This window comes from Gymnoscopelus braueri (genome assembly GCF_963280865.1).
Source record: "Gymnoscopelus braueri genome assembly, chromosome: 14".
Lineage (NCBI taxonomy): Eukaryota > Metazoa > Chordata > Actinopteri > Myctophiformes > Myctophidae > Gymnoscopelus > Gymnoscopelus braueri.
The window spans coordinates 47,686,558-47,710,709 of record NC_137619.1 but is presented as its reverse complement, the minus strand read 5'-3'; the positions used below and the strand labels follow the sequence as shown (position 1 = coordinate 47,710,709).

At 41.6% G+C, this 24,152-nt stretch overlaps 1 protein-coding gene across 3 annotated transcripts; it reads right to left on the bottom strand.

Moving 5' to 3' along the window:
- Positions 1 to 1,840: 1,840 nt before the first annotated feature.
- xylb (xylulokinase homolog (H. influenzae)) lies at positions 1,841 to 16,268 on the bottom strand. Of its 3 annotated transcripts, XM_080450126.1 has the most exons (19): positions 16,195 to 16,268; positions 13,302 to 13,384; positions 13,006 to 13,075; positions 12,795 to 12,875; positions 12,604 to 12,690; positions 12,117 to 12,245; positions 10,752 to 10,817; positions 10,233 to 10,305; positions 8,978 to 9,096; positions 8,696 to 8,777; positions 8,140 to 8,180; positions 6,145 to 6,260; positions 5,461 to 5,576; positions 4,662 to 4,735; positions 4,181 to 4,277; positions 3,975 to 4,033; positions 3,409 to 3,496; positions 2,936 to 3,030; positions 1,841 to 2,362 (listed from the first exon to the last, which is right to left on the bottom strand). In XM_080450126.1, exons 1-19 carry the CDS (start codon positions 16,246 to 16,248, stop codon positions 2,294 to 2,296), a joined length of 1,599 nt encoding a protein of 532 aa, XP_080306252.1. In that variant the 5' UTR covers positions 16,249 to 16,268; the 3' UTR covers positions 1,841 to 2,293. The 3 variants fall into 3 exon arrangements, with proteins under 3 accessions (XP_080306252.1, XP_080306253.1, XP_080306254.1); XM_080450127.1 differs by lacking the exon at positions 16,195 to 16,268 and having other exon boundaries at positions 13,016 to 13,075; positions 13,302 to 13,357; XM_080450128.1 differs by lacking the exons at positions 13,302 to 13,384; positions 16,195 to 16,268 and having other exon boundaries at positions 12,117 to 12,240; positions 13,006 to 13,063.
- Between the last annotated feature and the right edge of the window lie 7,884 nt (positions 16,269 to 24,152).

The window sequence follows — 24,152 nt, the reverse complement described above, 5'->3', positions numbered from 1 at the left end:
ATTACAAAACATACAATAAGCTCTATTTTTTACTTTGGCTGTTTGAAAATAGCAGATCTAGCAGAAGTGGACAACCTGTGGCCAAGCTTGTAGATCGGCTAATTTCGATATAAATTTCGACAGATTCTAGTACTTTTACTTTGGTACTCTAGCTATACTCTGATGCCAATACGTTTTGTTTCTACTTCTTTTACTCAAGTAACATTTTGAATACAGGACTTTTACTTATTATATTGTTGCTGTCGGGCAGGAACCTCTTATCTCCATATTTTAACTTTTTTATTTTTATAATTAACGCCCTACTTGGTAATACTACAGCGTCACACAAAAGCATCAAAAGTAGCAGATCCACAAGCTCGAAAGGCGGCGTGAAGCTACACGCTTTGAGCTTGTAGATCTGCTACTTTTGGTATTTCTTTATTTGAATCCTGAAAACTAACAGTTTTGGACATATCCACCCGACAGAGACGATAGTATAGTATTCTTATATTGTGCTATTGCTACTTTTACTTCAGATTTAAAAATCAGAGTACTTCTTCCACCAGTGTCTATTGGTACCATGTCATTAGTCCAGCTGACATTGATTCACTGAGAAACTCTATTTATTCTTCATTCTTTAATCCTCATCCTAATAATAATGGTAAAAACTCAGCTCCTCTGATCATCTCTCCTGTCAATCACATTGGTTACTTTTTCTTTCCATGTCTAAAAGAGATGTAATTATTACATAATGTTGATTTGTAGATTGTTGTTTATATTACTTAAATATTACATTCAAATACATGCAAATCCCAACATTAAACATTACCATTTTTGTCACCAATTTGTGAGCGTTGAATAAAATAAACATGTAAAAATTGAATTGTGTGCATGTAAAGTATATTATATAAACTTACCCTAACCCTTGACTATTCATACAAAATGGACAATTAATATGAATCCTTAACTTTAACTTGTCTTAAAAGTAATACAAAGATTTTCTTATTATTTTATTTTATTATATAAAGTTGAAGTTGTCTGCATGTGTGTCTGACGTAATTTAAGCATCCTACCTGGGTCACGTTCCTTTTCCCCCCATTCTGAATTCCCATAGACGTGTTTAATATCGTGGCAAATAAGAACTGTGCTACAAAAACAAACAAATGAGCCTGGCAGTTTGACTCATATGGACATGAAGCATCAACTGACGGAGAGAAAACGCTAATGTTACCGAAGTTTTAAAATGCACATGTTGTGCCTTTTTAAATGTAACTAAACTGAATGGACACAAAATAAATGAGTGTCACGTTGTTGACCCAAAGGCTCTAGCTCCTTGGAGGAGAGACTTGACCAAAGATGCTTCATTTAGGAAGATCCAACCGTCGCTTCGCCACCAGAGGCAAAATGGTTCACAAATGGTTTCCTAGGTGGGCGCCGTCTGACGGCAGATCTTGCGGACGTCCTTGTTTACTGGTGCTAGATCTCGCGAGTGTGTTGACGCAGAAAGGTCGATTACAAAGTACATTTTCTCCTGATTTGTCGCTCTGAAAAGTGTCATTTTAGTATCAGAATGTTGGGAAGATTGTGTGGATTGTGACGATTGGTTCCAATGTTCAGTGAACATCGGGCAAAAGAAGCTGTGCACTTGAAGCACTTGACGTTCACTCTTCCATTGGAATTAATCAATCTTGGACTGGAATCAAGGACCGTCCGACTTCTACTTCTGGTTCAAGTGAGTATAGAGGAGCGAGGACAGAGCAGCATGAGGACCTGGGATGCACCCAAGGTGACTCACTGCATTTTATAAAAATCTAATAAAAACTGAACACACACATCTTGCAAGTTCTGTGCAATCGTTTGAAAAGTTTATAAAAAATCATTACAAAATATTGACATTAACATTCTGAACCAGGGTCAGTCAGAGTTAATACTGATATAATATTTATTAATGAATGAATGAATTCATTCATTCATTCACAGAGTGATATACTGAACCCAGGTCAGTCTGAGTTCACTGAAAGTCATCTGTCTCTTTAATTTATTTTAATGAGATCATTCTTTTACGTCCTATTGTTACTGAGATCCGGTGTAAACAACATTGAACTAATGAAACAAATGCAATCTTTGTGTTAGTTGGCAATTGCCAAACATACAGTACAAGTATGAAGGTATACAGTATATCAATAGTTACTATTATTATGATTTGTTATTAATCATTATCATGAAGTTGTTGACGTGTGCTAGGTGAAGCCTCCTTCTACCGTCCAATCAGGGGAGAGATAGAGACGTTCTAAGAGCAATTGGTGGATGTGGTCTAGGGGCGGGACATTTTGAGAACTCTCTCCTCCAATCGGGCGTAGCGTTCCAACATCCCATCAACCACCTGGAACACACACACACACACAGGCCCTCATTTATCAATGTGGTGTAGACCAAATAATGGGCGTACGGCGAGATCACCACAATTGTCGGCATTTATCATTCAATCGAGACTTTGACGTACGGCCCGCTCAGATCTCATGTCTAGTCTGAGGGCGTGTAGGATTTGTCCATCTTAGACATGCGGAGCAGCATTGTCTGACCGTCTGACAGGCATCTGGACACATGCTCCACACACGCTCCAAAATGTATATCTAACACACTAATAAATAATCCCTGTGAAAATATAACATTTTATTAAGGCATACATCATGGACTTTGCATGCCTATTTTATTTCCAAAATAGCAGCAAAAATAGCAGATCTACAAGCTCACAATGTGTCGCAAGTTCGAGCCATGTGAGCTTGTAGATTAGCAATTCTTGCCTAAGAGATGTGGTGTAGAGGGTAAAAAAGGAGGGGACCAAGCACAGAGTCCTATTGGACCCCGGTCAATAAGGTATAGGGTTTAAGTGGTCAACAGTGTGTGTGTGTGTGTGTGTGTGTGTGTGTGTGTGTGTGTGTGTGTGTGTGTCTACCTGTTGTGCTCCAGGCTTTGGAGTGGCAGCTAGTTGCGGTTCTGCAGCGTTCTGTACAACATCAGAGAACGACACACCTGACTGGGCACGCACACCTACACACACACACACACACACACACACACACACACACACACACACACACACACACACACACACACACACACACACACACACACACACACACACACACACACACACACACACACACACACACACACACACACACACACACACACACACACACACACACACACAGTTGGGATGGTAAATGGACATGAATAATTACTTTGTCCCCATAACAAAGCAGGAATGACGTGGAGAGAGTTGGTGAGTGGAAATGGCTAAACAACACTCGTGTTGTAGCTTTTGCAGTTCCAGTTGAAGCCAGCTCAACTTGGATTGTAGCTTTGTAGATTTTGTAGAAGCTATGTAGGCACACTGAGTTAAACTGATCTGAGGTAAGATCTTACCATGCATGGCTCTGTAGGCACAGCCCAGACAGGCTGAGTTGGAGACGTCTATACAGTAGACTGGAGCATTGAACACGTCTGATAGAACCTGGAGAGAGAAGGGAGAGGAGTTACCGATACAAGCGGTGGTCTCGTACTGTAGGGCAGTGTTTCATGTACAACTGGGGTCTTCAGTGTTTAAGGACCCCTTAAGACCCCTACACACTGCACGATATTTGAAGTGGTCGGGGAGTCATCAGATCGTTAAGCACTTGACACTGCACTAGTCTCTTTCTTGAAATCATGCTATCATATATCGTTGTGGTTTTCACACTATCCGATTGATCGGTGACAGGGGATGACACATTGCAAGATGTTTCACTGGACTAATCGCTAATCGTGGCATGAAGTGACGCACCAAAGCTTGTATATCTGCTATTTTTGAATAGCCAACGCTAAAATCTAAAATGACACAGATGCTTTCCTGGTTTTAATGGGATGGACTTGATGCTGCTGGGCAAGAGCAGTGTGTGGGATTTCTTCTTCATTAATGACACACACACACACACACACACACTCTCTCTAACCTGCAGGATTTCTTTGTTGGATGAAGCCCCTCCTGTCGCCAGAACTCTGGTACCAGGAACTAAAACACACACACAATAAGTGGTTTGGCATGTGTGTGTGTCTATAGAGGTCTTACATATGTGTGTGTGTGTATGTGTATGTGTATGTGTATGTGTGCGTGTGCGCGTGCGCGTGTGCGTGCGTGCGTGCGTTATAGAGGTCTTACGTATCTTGTATCCCAGTCTCTCAGCATGAAGTCTCTTAGACAGAAACTGTCCCTCCACCAACGCCCTGACCTCCTGCTGGGAGCTGAAACATGACACCTGAGAGACAGACAGACAGATCAGTGTACAACATTAAAGGACAGTGACATTATCAATTAATTGCATGTTTAATCGCATATTAATATTTGACCTGAGAAGCCATTTCTTTTCATTTGATCCTCGCATCTCCCTCATGCTGTTATATTTAAGTGGGAGTAGCTAATGTGTGAGTCTACGCCCCTCACCTTATTAAACGGGCTATTTACCTTCATGTGTGAACACATCTGAAATGGACATTCTCCTGTTGCTACATGTGTGAAAGGCCAACACCGGACAATGTTTTCAACACCAACCTGATTGACCGGATATTTTCCAGTGTTCAAATGAGAAAGCACTGTCTGTCCGTCCGTCCGTCAGTCAAGTCAGTCATCTAGCAGTACACACCTGGTTGTCGTGGGCATCGAACCTGTGCAGTCCAACAGCAGCGGGCGTTATCTCCACCACATCATAATAAAACCCTGCAAAAATCAACCAATCACAATCAACCATAAAAGCCTGCAATAATCAACATTCAAACCTTTACACTGCACTTCCAGTGTTGCAAATGCGTGCCTTCTTTATTTCTTAAATTTTATCCCACGATTTTGTAACCCATTCTTTCACCCAGTGCCAATTGCCTATGTAATGCTGGGCGCTACTCTCCCTCTGCCAGCCTAGGGAGAGCCCAGAACTGAGCTCATGTCTCCTTCAATGCATGAGGAGCTAGCAAGCCGCTTCTTATCAAATGACAGGGGGGAGTTTCCGCGGTAGGACGTAGCGCGTGGAAGGAACACGTTATTCCAACCAGTTCCTTTCCCCTCCATCAGGTGCCCTGGCTGACCAGGGGGAGGCAGTATAGAGACCAGGATTACTGCATGTTTTTTGTGAGGGTACCTACCCTAGGGGACACGGGGAGAACATGCAAACTCCACACAGAAAGGCCTTGCGTGCCTTCTTAAACGTCACGGTAAAGGTCAAAGGTCAAATGCGTACCCTCTTAGATGTAAAAGGTTAAGGGGAAGGGCTCTTTCACGTACATTGTACAACGTTTATTCCAACTCCTAGCACACCACTTGTCCAATTTCCTTTGAGCGACAGTTGTTTGATGAATGGGGTATTAATTTATGAAAATGGAAATATGGAGATACAAGGTTTCTGCACAGACAGCGACGAAATGTGACAAGTAAATGATCAGGTGACCGACCTATGTTGCCATGGTTTCCGAGGGGCGTGTCTCTCAGGGAGGCGGAGAACATTTCCCATGATCCTTCTGCACACTCGTTCCTGATTCGCTCTCTGGTCAACGAACCGTTCTTAAAACTGGAAGATGAAGCACACACACACACACACGCACACGCACACGCACACGCACACGCACGCACGCACACGCACACACACACGTATTACTATTAGGGATGCATGATATCAACATTGTGGCCAATACCCAATTACCAATTAATTGCATGGTCAAATTGATCGATACTGCAATACAACTTTCCAATAGGGTTTTCCTTACACCTGTTATACAGTAGGGATCGACCCATATGACGTTATATAAGTTCAGGGAGCTCCCCAGCATTTCTTTATAAATTATAAATAAAAATAACATAACAGTTTCCTTAAGGTATTTCTCCCGTAAAAAAAGCGTGGTTAATAAAAGTAAATAGTTGCTATGCATTCCTGCACATAAAAAGCAAAATCTGTCATTTTTGTCTGTCAAAACACTGATACCAATAATATATATAAATAAAAATACTATCGAGGCCAATAATCGGTGGTGGCCAGTCTATTCCTATTATCTGTGCGTGTGCGTGTGCGTGTGTGTGTGTGTGTGTGTGTGTGTGTGTGTGTGTGTGTGTGTGTGTGTGTATGCATGTGTAGTGTGTACCACAGTAAAGCCATGTATTTGTGACAGTCCACTGGGTTTGTGAAGACGTGTCCTTCAAGAGACGGACGAGGATCCTCAACCCACAGAAACACTGTGTCACTGGTTCCTAGAGACACCTAACACGCACACACACGCACACAATTTTATTCAATTCAATTCAATTCAATTGATTGATTTATTGATTGAATACATAAATTAGTCAGAAATGTAAACAGCTAAAAGGATAACACAAAAAAGTCCTGGGGACTTGTTTCCATTGTGGTCTTAACACACACACTTTAAGTGATTCATTGTATGTCCACATACAGAGCAAAAGCCATGCATGGGGTAGAAACAGCACATCAATAAACTGACATATTTTACATTCATGACATCATCATGAATGTAAGCAAGCTGTCACTGTGGGAGCCAACCCAAGGCACAGCCAGGTGGGGAAAGAGGTGCACCACCTACGAAGACACACTGGCCCTCATTTATCAACGCGGTGCAGCCCAAATAATGGGCCTACGGCGAGATCACCGCACCTTTCGGCATTTATCAATATATCCTGACGTGGGCTTCATCCTACCGTACGCTGAAATCTCACGCCTGGTCACGAGCAGTTGTTGACTTTGGCTGCGCCCGTTTTTCCATCCTAGACCTGCGGAGCATCATTGGCATCTGGACACATATATCCACTCCAAAATCTACACTATAAAATAATCCCTGTGAAAATATAACATTTTATAAAGTAATTTAAACAAACTGCTTTAACAGTCATTCAGATAAGATTGCAGATCTGGCTGCATTGAAAATAGCAGATCTACAAGCTCACAAGCGTCGCATCGTGACGCATTGTGAGCTTGTAGATCTGCTATTTTAAAAATATACGAGCGCTTTTGCGTCAGGAGTCCCGCGGTCGGGAGTCCCGCGGTCATCTTTTCATGGACAGTGAGGTCTACAAACTTAAAGTAGCTTGTCCTATGGTATGGAGTTATGTCATAGAGAGTTATAGGCTACAACCTGGCTGGGTTAAGGATATAAACCTGACGCTCAAATCTCTTATAACGTGGGTGGCGGCACAGGATCACTGCAGTCTGCAGACCGCCCGAGTCTCATGGGGAATATAGCCTACATGACTGCTTTAGTGTAACTCGAACGCGCACTGCTCGGTATGGGGTAAATAAATATACAAACATATTCCATTCATGGCGATGTGATTGGTATCATAATATGTCATTCATGTAGGCTACAAGCCTACGTGACAAAGATTGTACGCTCGCCCGAGAGGGGGGGGGGGGGAAGAGAGAGAGAGAGAGAGAGAGAGAGAGAGAGAGAGAGAGAGAGAGAGAGAGAGGCGTGTGCATGACTTGACAGGCAGCGAGGCGAGGCGAGGCGAGCCGGCGAAACTATTGTTTCCAGAATATTTAAGGGCGTGCTTATTTAAATGACGCTCGTTTTCAGACGTGAGATTTAGCAAGGCTGGGACCACATGTACGCTCGGATCGGCTGTGTAGGATTCGTTGATAAATGTGACTTCGACGTTGGCGTACGGCCGAATATATGGAAAAATATACGCCGGTTTATACGCTCCGTTGATAAATTAGGGCCATTGAGATGTAACAGCGAAGCTACTGTACCAACACTACAGAGCTCAAGACCCTCATGCTAGACAGGAGGGTGTGGAGGGCAGCGATCCAATAGTCCTGAGTTGGTATTGGCTAATCCAAACTCTCGCATCGTATCAGTAAACATGTTTAACACATTATGAAAAAGTATCATTGTAACAACATATCACTGTGTTTATTAGACATGTCCTAACTACTTTCAGGAAAGCTGTACGAGCCTTCCCTAAAACACCCTGGACCACGCTCCACATGTCCTAGACTCTTCTCCCTTCCCTAAAACACCCTGGACCACGCTTCATTTAAATAATAAATTGTACATTGTAAATAAATTGTAAATTGTAAATGGTGAACATAAAGACTAGTGAACATGTTGAGAGTTTTCACTCACAGCAATGTCTCCTTCCTGTAGTCTCATACCTGCTAGGGATGCTGACACACACAGAAATTGTACATGATTAGACATTAAAAGAAAATATATATTTTTTAATGAAACTCCATGACACACGTGCACGCACACACAATGTCTCTTTCTCTCTCTGTTTGTAGGTGTCTGACAGGAGAGTCTATACTCTACAGATGCTGTGTACCTGCAGTTGCACGCACGCACACACACACACACACACACACACACACACACACACACACACACACACACACACACACACACACACACACACACACACACACACACACACACACACACACACACACACACACACACACACACACACACACACACACACACACACACACACACACACACACACACAGCCTACAGCCCCTGTAGATCAACTACACTACAGACATCCGGCACTGCAGCACCATCTAGTGGGCAACTCAAGTTGGTAGTGTAACTAGTATTTCATTACGACCCCCAAATTAATATGTGTTTGACCACTGTTTTGTGCCAGGGACCCCCATACATGATTTATGTTGTTAATTACCTGGGTTGTCTCCAGTGAAGGCCACAACCTGACAGTCTTCATGGAAACCATATCGAGAAACCAAATAGGATGAGACTCCACCCTGTGGACAAAACAACACACTGCATCAGAGTTTATTAAGTCAGTGCTGGTAGCACTTTCTACATTATAAATGTATGCATCTATACATTCACAAAACCTCTGTCTGTGTGAGTGCGGGCATGTGTGCGCAGACCGTAGGAATGCTGAGATGGACACACACACACACACACACACACACACACACACGTTCTACTTAGTTACCAGCACTGCAGTGGAAGGCTGAGGGTTTCCCAGCAGAGTTTGAAGGTGAGGAGAGGTGTTCTCCAAACACACCTCAGACCAGCTTCTACTGTGAATGTCCAACAGATTCATACCTGAACCTAAACACACAGACACACACTCTCTATCAGTACATGTTTATACTGTATGTCTATCTAGACTAGCAGTGTGTAAATGCTTATTCAGAATTATATTCATAATGAATTAATTAATTAACGAACTAACCAACCAACCAACCAACTAAGTAACCACTATACTCTAGAATTCCTATTCTGGGCATGTCATAATATGTGAACATAAGTCGAAAATAGACAAACATGGGTCATTATTTTCACAATTTGATGACAAAAAAAGTGTATAGGGTTTAAGGGATTAATTCATTAATTAATTCATTACTAATAGTAATGATAGGTCCAACTGATAGGTTCACAATCTAAAAGGGAAGAACTGTTGAACCCCCTAGGACAGTGGTTCTCAACCAGTGGTCCAGGGACCACCAGTGGTCCTTGAGGGGGTTCCAGGGGGTCCCCAGCCAAATTAGAAACCAAATTGACCCTTATGTGTCTGTAACTCTGAGTGTACAAATGGAACCAAATGGACCCTAATGGGTCCATTTGGTTCCATTTGTACACTCCCAGAGTTACATGAACACTAATGATGATGATACTTCAGTGTAGATTTTGACCCCCAAGAAATTAAAATGGTTGAGTCCCTGGCATATCTTTTCAAGTGGGCTAATATGTGTCAATTTGGTGGTCCTTGACACGAAAAAGGTTGAAAACCACTGCCCTAGGACATCTAGCTGTGTGGGTTAAACCACATGTAACCAGCCTCGGAGACTCACTAATGCTTATTCTAAGATGACACCATGTCTGTCTACTGACTCTGTGTCTCAGAGGGGAGCTGTGGACAGTTCAGAAACCTGTCTACCAGTGACATCGTCGGTAGGCAGGCTTTCAAACTTTTATTTGTTATTAATGCAAGAGCAATGGCTTCTATTTCAGCATGCTAACATTCCAGGAAGAGGAAGGATGTCGTAAAACTAGCTTGGAATCCCTGTCATTGGTAGGCAGGTTTCTGAAATGTCCACAGCCCACCAATGAGACACAGAGTAGACAGAAATAGTGCCTTCTTCGATCGATCGAGATGGATGGATGGATGGATGGATGGATGGATGGATGGATGGATGGATGGATGGATGGATGGATGGATGGATGGATGGATGGATGGACTTTACCATCACTGTAGTCGATAGCAGCGTATTCACCCAGGAAGAGAGATGCAGCAAAACTGCTGACCAATGAAATCCTCTGAAAACACACACACACACACACACACTTGTCTTATTATAATTGTGAGATCTTTTTAAAGCTGAAAATAGCCCATCAAGCCCAACGTGTTGTGAGCTTGCAGAGATTTTAGGTGCTCGACAGCGGTGTGCAATACCTATAAATCAACCATAACTCCAACCCCTAAACCTAATGTCTGATCTATTTAATTTATTTAATTTTTAACCATAAAAACAACCATTTCTCTTGCGAGGACCAGGACAATTGTCCTCACAATGTCTATATCTCAAATTCTACTATACTTGTGGGGACATTGGTACACTCATACAGTGAAGATGAGACTGCATATTGACAGTGTCTGTATGCATATACTTCACACACACACACACACACACACACACACACACACACACACGCACACGCGTACACACACACGTGCACGCGCACGTGCGCGCACGCACGCACACCTCAGTGTCTTCATACTGCTGTGGTCTGGTCTGGTAGAACTTAGAGATCTGGTTCCCTGTGAAACGCTAGAGAGAGAGAGGGAGAGATAGACAGAGACAGAGAGAGAGACAGATAGACAGAGACAGAGAGGGAGAGATAGACAGAGACGGAGAGAGGGAGAGATAGACAGAGACAGAGAGACAGATAGACAGATAGACAGATAGACAGAGACAGATAGACAGAGACAGATAGACAGAGACAGATAGACAGAGACAGATAGACAGAGATAGATAGACAGAGACAGATAGACAGAGACAGATAGACAGATAGACAGATAGACAGAGACAGATAGACAGAGACAGATAGACAGAGACAGATAGACAGAGACAGATAGACAGAGATAGATAGACAGAGACAGATAGACAGAGACAGATAGACAGATAGACAGATAGACAGAGACAGATAGACAGAGACAGATAGACAGAGACAGAGAGACATAGATTTGTGAACTGTTGTTACAGTAAAAGGACATCCAATCTAATACAACCACCATAAAGACAATATGTATACAATATATCATAAAGTATAATACAGCCTTACATGGAGTCAATCATATTATATCTCTTCACTGTCTACACCGTTCCGACCTGGATGGACGGTGGGTGGAAATGTGAGTATGGAATAGTGTACAGTATCTATATATACTTTCCAACAGCAAAGGCAAAAAGAAAAATGTGTTTATGTAAACTAGACTTTCAGGCCACTATTGGGCCTTATACCTACAATCATTGAAAGAATTTCATGAAGCCCATGGCCACCGTTGCCCCTCAGTTTGCCCTTATGACACTCAAAAACTGATATGCCCAAAGGCCACAGTGGCTTTGATGCCCTGTCCACAATGTCCCAGTGTGCCAGCTGATTTCACAGTTTTCTCCTTTGCTTCTTTACTGTCAATATGTTTTTCAGACACCAGTGTTTTGTTGAGATTCTGAATTCTGAAATGTTGCTGATAGTTATACTATGTATGTAACCACTTAAACCCTCTATTCTCGGACCTGAGTTACAACTGTAAATTGACCTATTTTTTTTTTTTTTGTCTAGACCAAATCTCTTTGCCAAAAATAGCTGGGATTCAAGTGGTTAAAATGAAATCATTCTTAACCCTTAAATTAAATTGTCCGTGGACTATAAATCCTTGTTTGATTTGATGGCCTTGCAGTCCTAGCATTTGGCTTTTGTCGCCTCAAAAAATATTAACTACCCCAAAAGGCCAAGTGGCCTAAAACGATGAAAGTCCAGGCCTGCCTACAATGTTGCTTTTCCACAAAGCTCTGTTTACACATTTCCTCATTCTAGTAAACATAGAGAGAGAAATGACATGTCACCTCATAAGCTCTGGATCCTGTGATGTCAGCGAGTCTCTGAGCGCCTCCTACTGACGACTCCAGGTACTGACACTGTTGAGTTGTACTGGAATCCATCCATATTGGACTGTCAGATACAGAAAAACTGCACTACACACAGAGAGAGAGAGAGAGAGAGAGAGAGAGAGAGAGAGAGAGAGAGAGAGAGAGTTTGTATTACTATACTTGTGTGGACATGAAAATTCTAGGACATCATTGAAAATAGCTGGAAAATAGCCAATCTACAAGCTCACAAAGCGTCGCGCGACGCTTTGTGAGCTTGTAGATATGTTGGTGTGTGTTATCACTGCACAACTACGTTTAAAATGGGGAAAACTCTAACCCCAACCCCTAAACAATATTTATTGCATACCAGGAAATGTGTCCTCACAATGTCTATTTCTCAAATTCAATATACTTGTGGGGACATTTGGTCCTCATAAGTATAGTAATAAACAGACACACACACCTGTAGTATTTGATGCAGGGGTTTCTCTGGGTCCAGTTGTCTGAGGGTCTCACAAGCTCCTCTCCTCCAATACACACTACCATGTTGCTACACACACACGCACACGCACACACGCGCACACACACACAGTGAAATAAATAAAGTTGTATCCAATGACTCTAAAATGTGCTTGAAGGGAGCGTGTCTCCCACCTGTCCACTTCCTGAGAGAGCCCTGACGCACGAGAAGTCAAACCCTGCACCCTTCATCTTGTCCAATAGCAGGTCCAGAGCCTGACGACACACAAGCGACCAATCACAGATCAGAAAAACAGGACGTGGAGGTCAAAAGGTTAAACTGTCTGCTGATTCACTGTGACTAGCGTTGTGTGTGTGTGTGTGTGTGTGTGTGTGTGTGTGTTACCTTAACCCACATCAATACAGGAGAGGTGACTGTTAGTCTGTCATCATGAATATGGACTCCTCCTTCAGTCCTATGAGAGACAGACAGACAGACAGACAGACAGACAGACAGACAGACAGACAGACAGACAGACGATTATGCCAGAACGGCACAAAGTGGCGGAAAGAGAAGAAGATTAAAACAAATAAATGTAGGGGTGCCTACGCACTTCCTGCTTGGCCCCCTAATAACAACAATAATAATGATGATAATAATAATAATAATAGTAGTAGTAATAGTAGTATTATTAATGTTACCTGAACTCAGGCAGTTGGCTGTCAAAGTGAACATTGTTCTGATGAATCACATTGAGGTTTCCATCCATGGCCACCACCTTTAACTGCAATACACATAATACACTATTTTAACTACACATAACACTGGGGGCACCAGCTTGGCCCCAGAACAAGGCACTCCCTCAGTGAGCTCCATGGAAGGAGCCCCATGGGAGTGGCATCTGCCCCCCCCCCTCTTTTTTCTGTACATATATAGCTTTTAGTGTTGTTGCTGCTTTGTGATGTCATTGTATGTCATTGTCATGATAATGAATTGATCCCCTCCACCGGGGCTTTTTTCGTGTTGGCATAGCTGTTTTGATTGTACTGCCATTAACGTGTTAATAAAGTATTAAATCAACCAATCAATCACACAAACTTTAACTACACAACACTGCGGTTTGACTTGATTTGGGGTTTGGGGTGCCATTAGGACAGTGCCAGTCTAAACACAAATTTGTTTTTAGTTTTTTTATAAAGTCAACCTTACAAAGGAGTCACATGAACAGTGCAAGTAAACCAATGACCAATGAACCCTTTAATCAGGGATTGGATACCAGAAAAACATAAACCTTCAACTCAGCACAGTAAACAAATCTCATAAATACACAAATTTAACTACACGCCACAGCAATACACAACCTAACTACACCAAAACACACAACTTAATGTGAAACACACACACACACACACACACACACACACACACAACTTTATGTTTAACAACACAAAAACCTTCACACAACATGGTATTTATGAAAAACTCAAAGTTTGTCAACTTCCATTCACACAAAGCTGTTAAACCTGCAGCTTGTAAACAATGTAACATTGTAAACTTGTTTGTAAAGATTTATAAACATTGTAACACTGTAAAAGTGTTTGTAAACACTGCAGCATTGTAAACATTGTAACATTGTAACCATTGTAACATTGTAAGCATGTAACATTGTAGCCATGGTTCACATGACGCTCGTCATGACAGCTCCACAAATCATGTTCAACCCAGATTTGTCTCAACAAAGGGAATGAACTCGTTCTCATGCTATTCATCAAAAATGTGGAATGCCCTACCAAAAGGAGTAAAGGAGTGTAAAACCCTACTCACTTTCAAAACTGCCCTAAAGATACACCTTCAGGAGGCTGCAATTCAAAAATGGCCCCTGTCCAAGTCCTAACCTACCCCATGTCCTAACCTAACCTACCCCCCCCCCTCTCTCTTTCTTCTTTTGTACATATTTTTCACTCTTCATACCAGTAACCTGTAAACTGATTGTATGACATTCTGTATAGTAGTGTGTATATCTGTCTGTCTCTTATATGTCATCATGATTTGTGTGCATGGGGTTCTCATCTTAAACAAGCTCAGTGCTTAATGAGATTTCCAGTTTAGTAGACCTTGTATTGTGAATTTGTACTTCCATGTACTGTTATGTACTGTCATGTACTGTTCTCATGTCTTACTAAATAAAGTACATCAATCAATCAATCAAGTCTGTTGCAAGCGTCATGGAACCGAAAGTTCATGGTTTTCAATTGTTTTACATTTACAACTCTCACATGTAGATAAACGTTCAGATTTCAAATATAAAGTGCTTACCCACGAGCCACGGATGTTACAAGTTGATCCGATCCGACCCGCGATAAGTACCTGTATATTCCGTATTGTTAAAAAAAATCATTTTAATCCGATCGCCGGCTATTTTCTCTGAATTTTCTCCGATGCTTTCAACTGTGCGACACTAATGGTCTAAGGTGTATTGCACTCTGATACATTACCAAAAAATTATAGAAAATGGCTGGCGATCGGATTAAAATACTTTATATTGAACAATACGGGAGATACGGGTACTTATCGCGGGTCGGATCAACTTGTAACATCCGTGGCTCGTGGGTAAGCACTTTATATTTGAAATCTGAACGTTTATGTACATGTGAGAGTTGTAAATGTAAAAAGCCAAAAAAAAAGCAAACTTTCGGTTCCATGACTGTCGTGGTATGACAGTCATGTTTCAGGGCTAGTAACATTGTAGCTGTAGTATGCAATCCATATCTTTCAATAAAGAAGTGTTTTAATGCCGTCTGTGGCCGATTCTGTAGGAAGTTCCCAATGGGCGGTAGTGACGGGGCGCATCCGATGAAAGCCGGAATTAAGGTCCTTGCACACTGGTGCGTCTTTTCGTTGCGTTTTATTTTTTTTCATTGTTTTTTCAATTTTTTTCATTGTTGTAAAAAAAACGCAACGAAAAGACGCACCAGTGTGCAAGGACCTTTACACTAAATGTAAACAGGAAGTAAACGAGGGTGAAAAAATTGTGTTAAAACACTTCTTTATTTAAAGATATGGATTATTACATTAAACTACTACCACGTAGAAGTAGTTAACATTTGGGGCTTTGGGGTAAGCACATTTATTTTCAATTTGTACACGTTTGGAGTATCTGAGGGGCATAGTGCAGAAAGTCCATGTCTCCATGGGGCGTGAACCCTACAACTCTCGTATATTGAAAACGTCAGAATCATAAATACGTCTACGAGGGTTGTATACTACAGCTAGTAACATTGTAATTTGTAAACATTGCAACATAAGCATGTAACATTGTAAACATGATATGGTAAATGTGTTGGTAAACATTGCAACACTATCTCTTACAATAAACATTATAAACTTGTATTTGTCAAAATTATAAACTTATAATTTCCTTTAAAAAGAACTTCGCATTGCAGAAGTTTGAATCAACAGAGAGAACATGTTTCTGCTTCCTTTTCCAGGTGTGCGTCGCTCGCGTCGTACGCGCGTCTTTAAAAGCGCGTGATGGACCGTCTAATAATGAACAGATAACTGTGATTAATTAGTATTAATCACAATAAGTGTTACCTGCTGGGTGCTGAAATCCAAACCCAGGAACACTGAAGTGTCTGCAGCAGCCATGATGCTCACTGCTCAGCTGCAGACAGTGCACAGTGCACTCTGGACTGGAACTGAATGGGTTAAACACCGTGTTGCCAGGTTACGTGAGAGAAATAAGCAACCAGGTCTAGGAAAACAAGCCCAAAAGAAGCAGATCTACAAGCTCTCAGATCTGCTATTTTCAAAAACTTGTAATAAAATGTGGAATATTGTTGAAACATTCTAGCAACACAAATGCTCCCTTAATTGCACAAAACATTTTCATGAAAATATTTGAGAACCACTGGTTTAAATAATAATTAAAACATTAGGAAGCAAGCCTAAATAAGCAAGCACACTTTAGAAACAAGCCCAAAAACCTGCAACTAGAAATTTTTATAAGCAACCTTACAGAAAAAGAAGCCCAAAGTCGCTTATAATAATAAGTCGACATGGCAACACTGCTCATAAGGAAGCTCAAGGCGGCCACTTCTTTTTTCCCATCATGCAAAGCGTCTGTGAGAAACTCATGTAATTTTAACGTATTATTTTATCTGTAGCGTTTCGTTGTAGTATCTAAACGCAGAATTCCATGTGTTATTTTATTTACTGTCAGTAGAGTGTGCATGTTAAAAAAAAAGTCTTCTTTTGTGTAGAACGTGACCAAAGGTGCTATGTTAATACATTGAATTGGGTTCAGTTGTCGCGCATCGCATTTTCTTTTCAGTATCACGAATATTTATCCAATTTTTGGAAGCCTTGCCAGCGGGCAGGGCTGATTCGTTTGTGAAATCAAGTAATTAATTACTGATTGTTGTTGTCCCATCTAGATCTATAACCATCAAATCTGTACAAACATTGGCCAAATTGTCAAATAACATAAGAATGAACACCCTCTAATCACGTGATTACATTACAGCTGTGTGTGTGTGTGTGTGTGTGTGTGTGTGTGCGCGTGTGCGCGCGCGCGTGAGTTATTAATGTGTCCATCAACAGACATGCAAAAGTGTCACTTTTCAGCTACAGTCACCTTTTTGAACCCAAATAGGGCAATTGTGTGACACCTGACCCGAAAGAAAACAACATGTTGTCACCTTTTTCACCTCGGGGCTGTTTGCATGCCTGCATCAAGCAAACTCCATTGTGTCCATGTGTCTCCATTAAGTAAACATAATAAATAAATGTTATGACTGAAGTCCTATGTAATTTATATCCAATTTTTATTGGATTATGCAGACAATGACAGCACAAAAACAGGAGTTTTTTTATACCTTGTAAAAACCTGATGTGTACTCAATTAAACAATTTCAATAATTCAGCAGATTTATTTATTCATACAAGTGCACTGTAGTATACTACTCTTTGTACACATTTAACATGGGCAGTAATTTAATTTATTTGTAGTATTAAAGGGATATTTCACTTTTTAAAAAAGGGTGATTTTATCGTCTACTCAGGCTTATGTGAGCCCCCCAGACAGTTTTTAAGTTGCTTGATTCAGTATTTAGATATTTGATATTAATTTTTATCAGACACGCCCCCTTCCTATACAAACCCATTGTAACTTCAAACTCCATTTTTAACATGTTAGATTCATCAAAAACACCCATCCTTGGATGGTGACTCATCCTGCCCACCTAATACATGAGGGGGCCGTGTTTTTTCGATTACTTTTTTAATTGATTTTATTTAATGTTATTGTTTTTCCCCATCATGCCAAGCGCCTGTGAGAAACTCATGTAATTTTAACGGATTATTTTATCTCTAGCGTTTCGTTGTAGTATTTAAACGCAGGATTGTGTTATTTTATGAGTGTGCATGTAAAATAAAAATCATATTTTTTTTGTAGAACGTGACCAAAGGTGCTATGTCAATACATTGGTAGGGTTCAGTTGCAGTAAACAGTATTACTTTTCAGTATCACGAATATTTATCCAATTTTTGGAAGCCTTGCATTCGGGCAGGGCTGTTCATCTGTAGAAAGAAGTAACAGATAATTATCTTGTAAGAACCATAGCCATTAAATCTGCTCAAACTTTGGTCAAATAATACAAGAAAGAATGCCCTCTATCATGTGATTACATTACATCTGTGTGTGTGTGTGTGTGTGTGTGTGTGTGTGTGTGTGTGTGTGTGTGTGTGTGTGTGTGTGTGTGTGTGTGTGTGTGTGTGTGTGTGTGAAATTACATTTTATTGCCACAATCTGAAAATAAATAGAAGCATTATATATTGTATACAGTAGGTGGCACCATAACTGCAGGAATGATACTTGCCAGAGAGCAACAGAACAATCCACACAGTAAAAGCAGGTGTTAGTTTAAGGTTTAACTGTGACCTGTAAGGGTCATCCTGACACTTTCAGAGCTAAATGAACACATCTGATTTTACTGTGAAGTCCAGAGTGCTGAGATAAACATGTAACAATGCAAACCAGACAACAACCACATAACACAGTAAAAAACTAGAAAAAGTGCTCCTCGGAGCACAGGTCTCCACCAGGTCAGGTAGGTTATTGTGGGCCAGCAATGTTCGGAATTCACCAATCAGGTGGTATATGAAAAATCAGACGGATCCGTCTTGATCACTTGACTATGAGATAATGTGTACCGATTTGTGTGAGGCTGATTTGAACATTTTCAAGTGGTATTTCTTCCTCGGCCTAGTGGGAATGTGCATGCAAAATTTCAAGGAAATTGCACGCTGTGTTCATGATTTGAGGCATTTTGTACAAAACGGACACACACACACACACACACACACACACACACACACACACACACACACACACACACACACACACACACACACACACACACACACACACACACACACACACACACACACACACACACACACACACAAACACACACACACACACACACACACACACACACACAAACACACACACACACACACACACACGGACGGACGGACGGACGGACGGACACACACACACGGACGGACGGACGGACGGACACACGCACACATATACACACACGGACGGATGGACAGACAGACAGGGTGCAAAGCGTCTCGGCCATGTCTTCGGCCTGGCGGAGACAATTATGCATAAAAAAGAAAAAGAAAGAATACCACAGTTTGTTATGAAAGAAATAATAAAAATACAATAACATTAGAACAATAGAAATGTCCTAACACTATTTAATGGTCACAGGTTTGTTTGCCCATGATGACCCATGTTTTGCGTTGAGTCTTAAAAATGCTTTGGATAAAAGCGCTATATAAATGTACCATTTTGCCATTTACAGGAAACCTGTTGGGTTCAAACTTGTGATCAGGTTAATCCACTTCTACTGAGCCAGTTAGTTACGCACTTCAAAGGTCGTCCTCCTGAGCAGCAGGCCGGGGATTGTTCATGTTTACTCTCTAGCAATGTTTAAGATCCAAAGGTCACAACCGCTGTCTTTGCTGCTTCCAGGAAACCCATCTGCATATTGCACAGTCAGATCCTATACAGTGTTCAATGATCCACTTGTACACTCTCAGAGAGAAACCAACTATTTTTAAGCCCATAAACCAACCATTACTCTTGTAAGGACCAGGACAATATCATTCAGATGCATGTCTAATTCTCTCATTTGACTATGCTTGTGCGGACATTTAGCCCTAACAGGTATAGTAATAGTACACTACAGAGAGAGAGAGAGAGAGAGAGAGAGAGAGAGAGAGAGAGAGAGAGAGAGAGAGAGAGAGAGAGAGAGAGAGACTTTACTGCCTGGTTCCTCTACATCAGTGGTTGTTTTTTAGCCCGAGATCCAAAGCAGAGAAATTTGTCTCCCCTGGACCCAAACTAGTGAAAATAGCAGCTCTACACGGACGCATCGTTGTTTTATTTATTTATGAAATTATTTTGAAAAATGTTTGAATTTGTTTTTGAAAATCCTTTCAAATAATAATGATTAAAAACAAAACGAACAAAATGAAAAAGAAAGGGAAGTTTACTCGCGACCCATAAAAATGGGTCTGCAACCCAAAAATGGGTCCTGACCCACTGTTTGGGATACACTGCTCTACAGGTCTACACAGCATGCAGGGGGCTGTCTGTACACATCAGAATCCTTTAGAGCAGGGGTCTAGGGAGCCAAGGACCCCTTAGCAGACAGAGAGAGGAAGCAGGGACCCCCCAATACATGTTGGATTCGTGTTAAATGGGTGTTTTCAGACATTTAACGACTCAAACCCTCAATACTTTGTAAACTTGACCTTCGGCTCGGTACTTGGTCTGCTTTTTTCCCCCTATACACCAAACCTCTTTGCCCGCAGACGCGTTGTGAGCTTGTAGATCTGCTATTTTCAGGTAATGTTGCCCCCAGAATAGGGATGCTATATAGGGTTCAAGTGGTTGATGTAAAAAAATATAATCTCTGAGGACCCCCTAGGGGTCCCGGACCCCCTGTTGAGGACCCCTGCTATAGAACATATTCATGGTAATGAGCACAGAGCAATACACACGTGGGAGTCATGTTAAAGGAGAATTCCGGACAAATTAAGTGTTATCTTTGATGTCTCGTTACTCACCTACCGATGTGAAAAGTAGCGTTCTTTTTTTTCATATATTCCCCTGTCGTCATTTTTTAAACCCCCTCCGTTGTCATAATGGGAGCGCGTGGCTAAGGGAAATTCGTCTATTATAACCGACGCAAAGTTGTTTTTTTCACTACTAGTATTCATAGTAGAGTCTCATGATAGTCAAACATGCGTTGAAACTATCTGCGAGGCTGCCGTCAATGGCGAACGATTTAACACTGGTTGCTTGTTTCTTCCAGAACCTGGCAACTCGTGTTGCCAGAATCTGGAAACAAGCAACCAGTGTTAAATCGATCGCCATTGACGGCAGCCTCGCAGATAGTTTCAACGCATGTTTGACTATCATGAGACTCTACTATGAATACTAGTAGTGAAAAAAACAACTTTGCGTCGGTTATAATAGACGAATTTCCCTTAGCCACGCGCTCCCATTATGACAACGGAGGGGGTTTAAAAAATGACGACAGGGGAATATATGAAAAAAAAGAACGCTACTTTTCACATCGGTAGGTGAGTAACGAGACATCAAAGATAACACTTAATTTGTCCGGAATTCTCCTTTAAGTTTCAACATTCCAGTATGTTTCAGTGCTATCAGTGAGTTTCGACTGAAACTGCAGTGGGACGCTATCAAAACACCTAATCTGGCAGAGCATGCAATCCTCAAGTCTCTCTGTGTGTGTGTGTGTGTGTGTGTGTGTGTGTGTGTGTGTGTGTGTGTGTGTGTGCGTGCGTGCGTGCGTGCGTGTGTGTGAGAGAACGAGTGTGCCTGCATGCGTGTGATGTCACCGTGGTTGTCAGGACGACTTGTCCAGGTGACATGTCTCTAGGAGACATTCCCTACAGGTGTGTCTGTTGTCTCCGAGGGACAGAATTGTCCTCCTGTTGATTTCATACTCAGAACACCACAGGGTTGTTGCTGTGTTTCTTTGTGTATCTGGGGAAAACTGCATTCTCCAAAGAAAGTTTGTATTGTGACAGAGACAGAGACACTGATTATACTGTGTGGGCCTTGTTTTTGTGGGGCATAAATCTGTATCCAAACGCCAAATCCTCCCATTTCTTCTCTGTCACCAACCCCACAGGGTTTGTTTATAATTAATGACTAATTTAGGATTAGTAACCGAGACACTTCAGATGGACCTCAGGTGTATAATCGTTCTGCGTTCCCGTCAATTGGCTTCTGGTTGCAGGCTGCAAACACTGGTGATGACCTATAAGGTCAATCAAGGTCATGACACCTGTGTACCTTCACTTCACTGAGATCAGCTAACACAGGAAGCCTGTCCCTCCCTTCCCTATGACACACTGGCTAAGTATCCTAGACTCATCTCTCACTCCACAATCTGAAAACTCACCTCTTCAAATTCTACCTCACCCCCTAGCACTCCTCATTCCTTATATCACTTACGTATATCTTTGTAGATGCTAGTTTTACTATGCAGATGTCTGATGAATATAGCTGGTTAGTGTTTACTTGTTGATATAATAATGTTGTGTATGTTATATGTTGACTTTGACATCCTCATTGACAATGCAATATGTATGTATTATATTCCATGTAGATGGATTTAGACACTAGTTTGACTATTTACCTGGTACTTTAGCACCTTTACCTGGTTACTTCAGCACTGAATTGATTTGTTTGCACTCTATTTAATTGACCATTTAGGGTGTCCTGTCTTACTCTGATCTTGCACTTTGTAAAAGCCTAATTTGTAAATTGTTGTCATCGCTTCCTTGGACAGAACTGAAATGCTCCCCGGCAGGATTCCTTTCTTGGTCTACAATGCTTGTCTGTCTGTCTGTCTGTCTGTCTGTCTGTCTGTCTGTCTGTCTGTCTGGGTACTCGGCATGTGTGTGTTGTCTGGAGAGGCAGCGCGTGTAAGTCAGTCAGTCAGCCACAGCGAAGGAAACACACAAGGGGCTGATTGACAGGAGTATGGCGCGTGTGACAGCAGCAACGCGTGGCTTTTTTGGCGTCAAAAACCGGTCCGGGAAGGAAGACAAGAGGGAGAAGCCTGTTTGCATGCAGCGACAGCAGCAACAGTGATGTGTTTGTTTTGAGAGGAGAGCGCAATGTGACACGCATCCCCTTTTGTCACAGCCACAGAATCAGTTCAATAGGAGGACACTTCCTATTGCGCTCATTGTGACATCAACAGCAACATTGATCATTGTCTGAAATGAGCAACAAGTGACATTATTGTGATCCTGTGTATAAAGAGCATTCGTTAACTCTACAAAGGGGTTACAGACACAGTGTAGTACAGCAACTATCAGGGTCTCTGTTTAATTCAATTAAGGACTGAATGGGCAAATTAGGTTTGTATCCCCTTTCTGGTGTGGCACCATGAGCGGCCATAGCTGAATCATGGGCTGAGAGGCCACAGAAAGCCCCAGGTATAAGTCCTGGCCCTAGCTATGTGTCGAGGTGTCCATGAGCAAGACTCTTAACCCCTAACTGTTCCTCCCCCCGAGCACTCAGTATGACTGCATGAGCAGCCATTAGCTGGGGGAAGCTGAAACTCCTGCATGATTAATAAGGTTTACCTTTTGATTATTACACCACTGCATATGGACGTACTACACTGTTGTCGGTACTCATGTGTTTCTCAGCAGCATTAGCTGTATCCTGATGCTATGTTCAGACTAGTGGCAACAAAGCTAACGGCCAAGCGTGGTCGGCTACATTGGTGCAGAGTGAGTCACTCAATCCATTGTGCTTAAATCATTGCTTCTCAAACCTTTTAAAATATGTATGTGTATTTGGCTGCAGACCCCCCATCTGAAAAGGTTTTGTGTCAGGGACCCCCAGAAGAGAAGATTTGTGTTCAAATAATTCAAAATTCAAGCCCGTACAAGCCCGCTGTGAGCTTGTAGATCTGCTATTTTTGAATAACCAACATTTAGATATATAGAATGAATTGTGATGCTAATCATGCTATATTAACTCCCACCCCCCCCCCCGGACCTCTGGGGGCCACTTTCAGAACCACTGTGCTTAAATGAAAAAATCACACCCAGTGTGAGTAAGCGGTGCCTACTCTGTTTGATGAGTGTGTGCTGTCATTCAGTTGGTACAAATCTATTTGATGTGTGGGCGCTGGCATTCAGACTGGTATTGAGGCGGTACTAAAAGAGTATTTGTACTTTTTTTATTGACTTATTAGTATTTATACTCATTTGAAGTACTACTGAGTATTTTTACTCAATTTAAGTACTCTTAAGTATTGTTACTCAATGTATTTACTTGAAAGTATTTTTTTATCACTTTATTAACTGTAAAGTATTTTTTACTAATTTTTACAACTTTTAAGTATTTTTACAGTTTTTATCAACTTTTAAGTATTTTTACAGTTTTTATCAACTTTTATGTATTTTTAAAAAAAAATTCA

Excerpts from the sequence above, each read along its gene's own strand:
- xylb (XM_080450126.1), bottom strand. The coding sequence starts at position 16,248 with ATGGCTGCTGCAGACACTTCAGTGTTCCTGGGTTTGGATTTCAGCACC. Across the intron at positions 12,876-13,005 it reads CTGTATTGATGTGGGTTAAG|GCTCTGGACCTGCTATTGGA; the intron begins GTAACACACACA and ends GTGTGTCGTCAG. Across the intron at positions 6,261-8,139 it reads TACAGGAAGGAGACATTGCT|GTGTCTCTAGGAACCAGTGA; the intron begins GTGAGTGAAAAC and ends TGTGCGTGTTAG.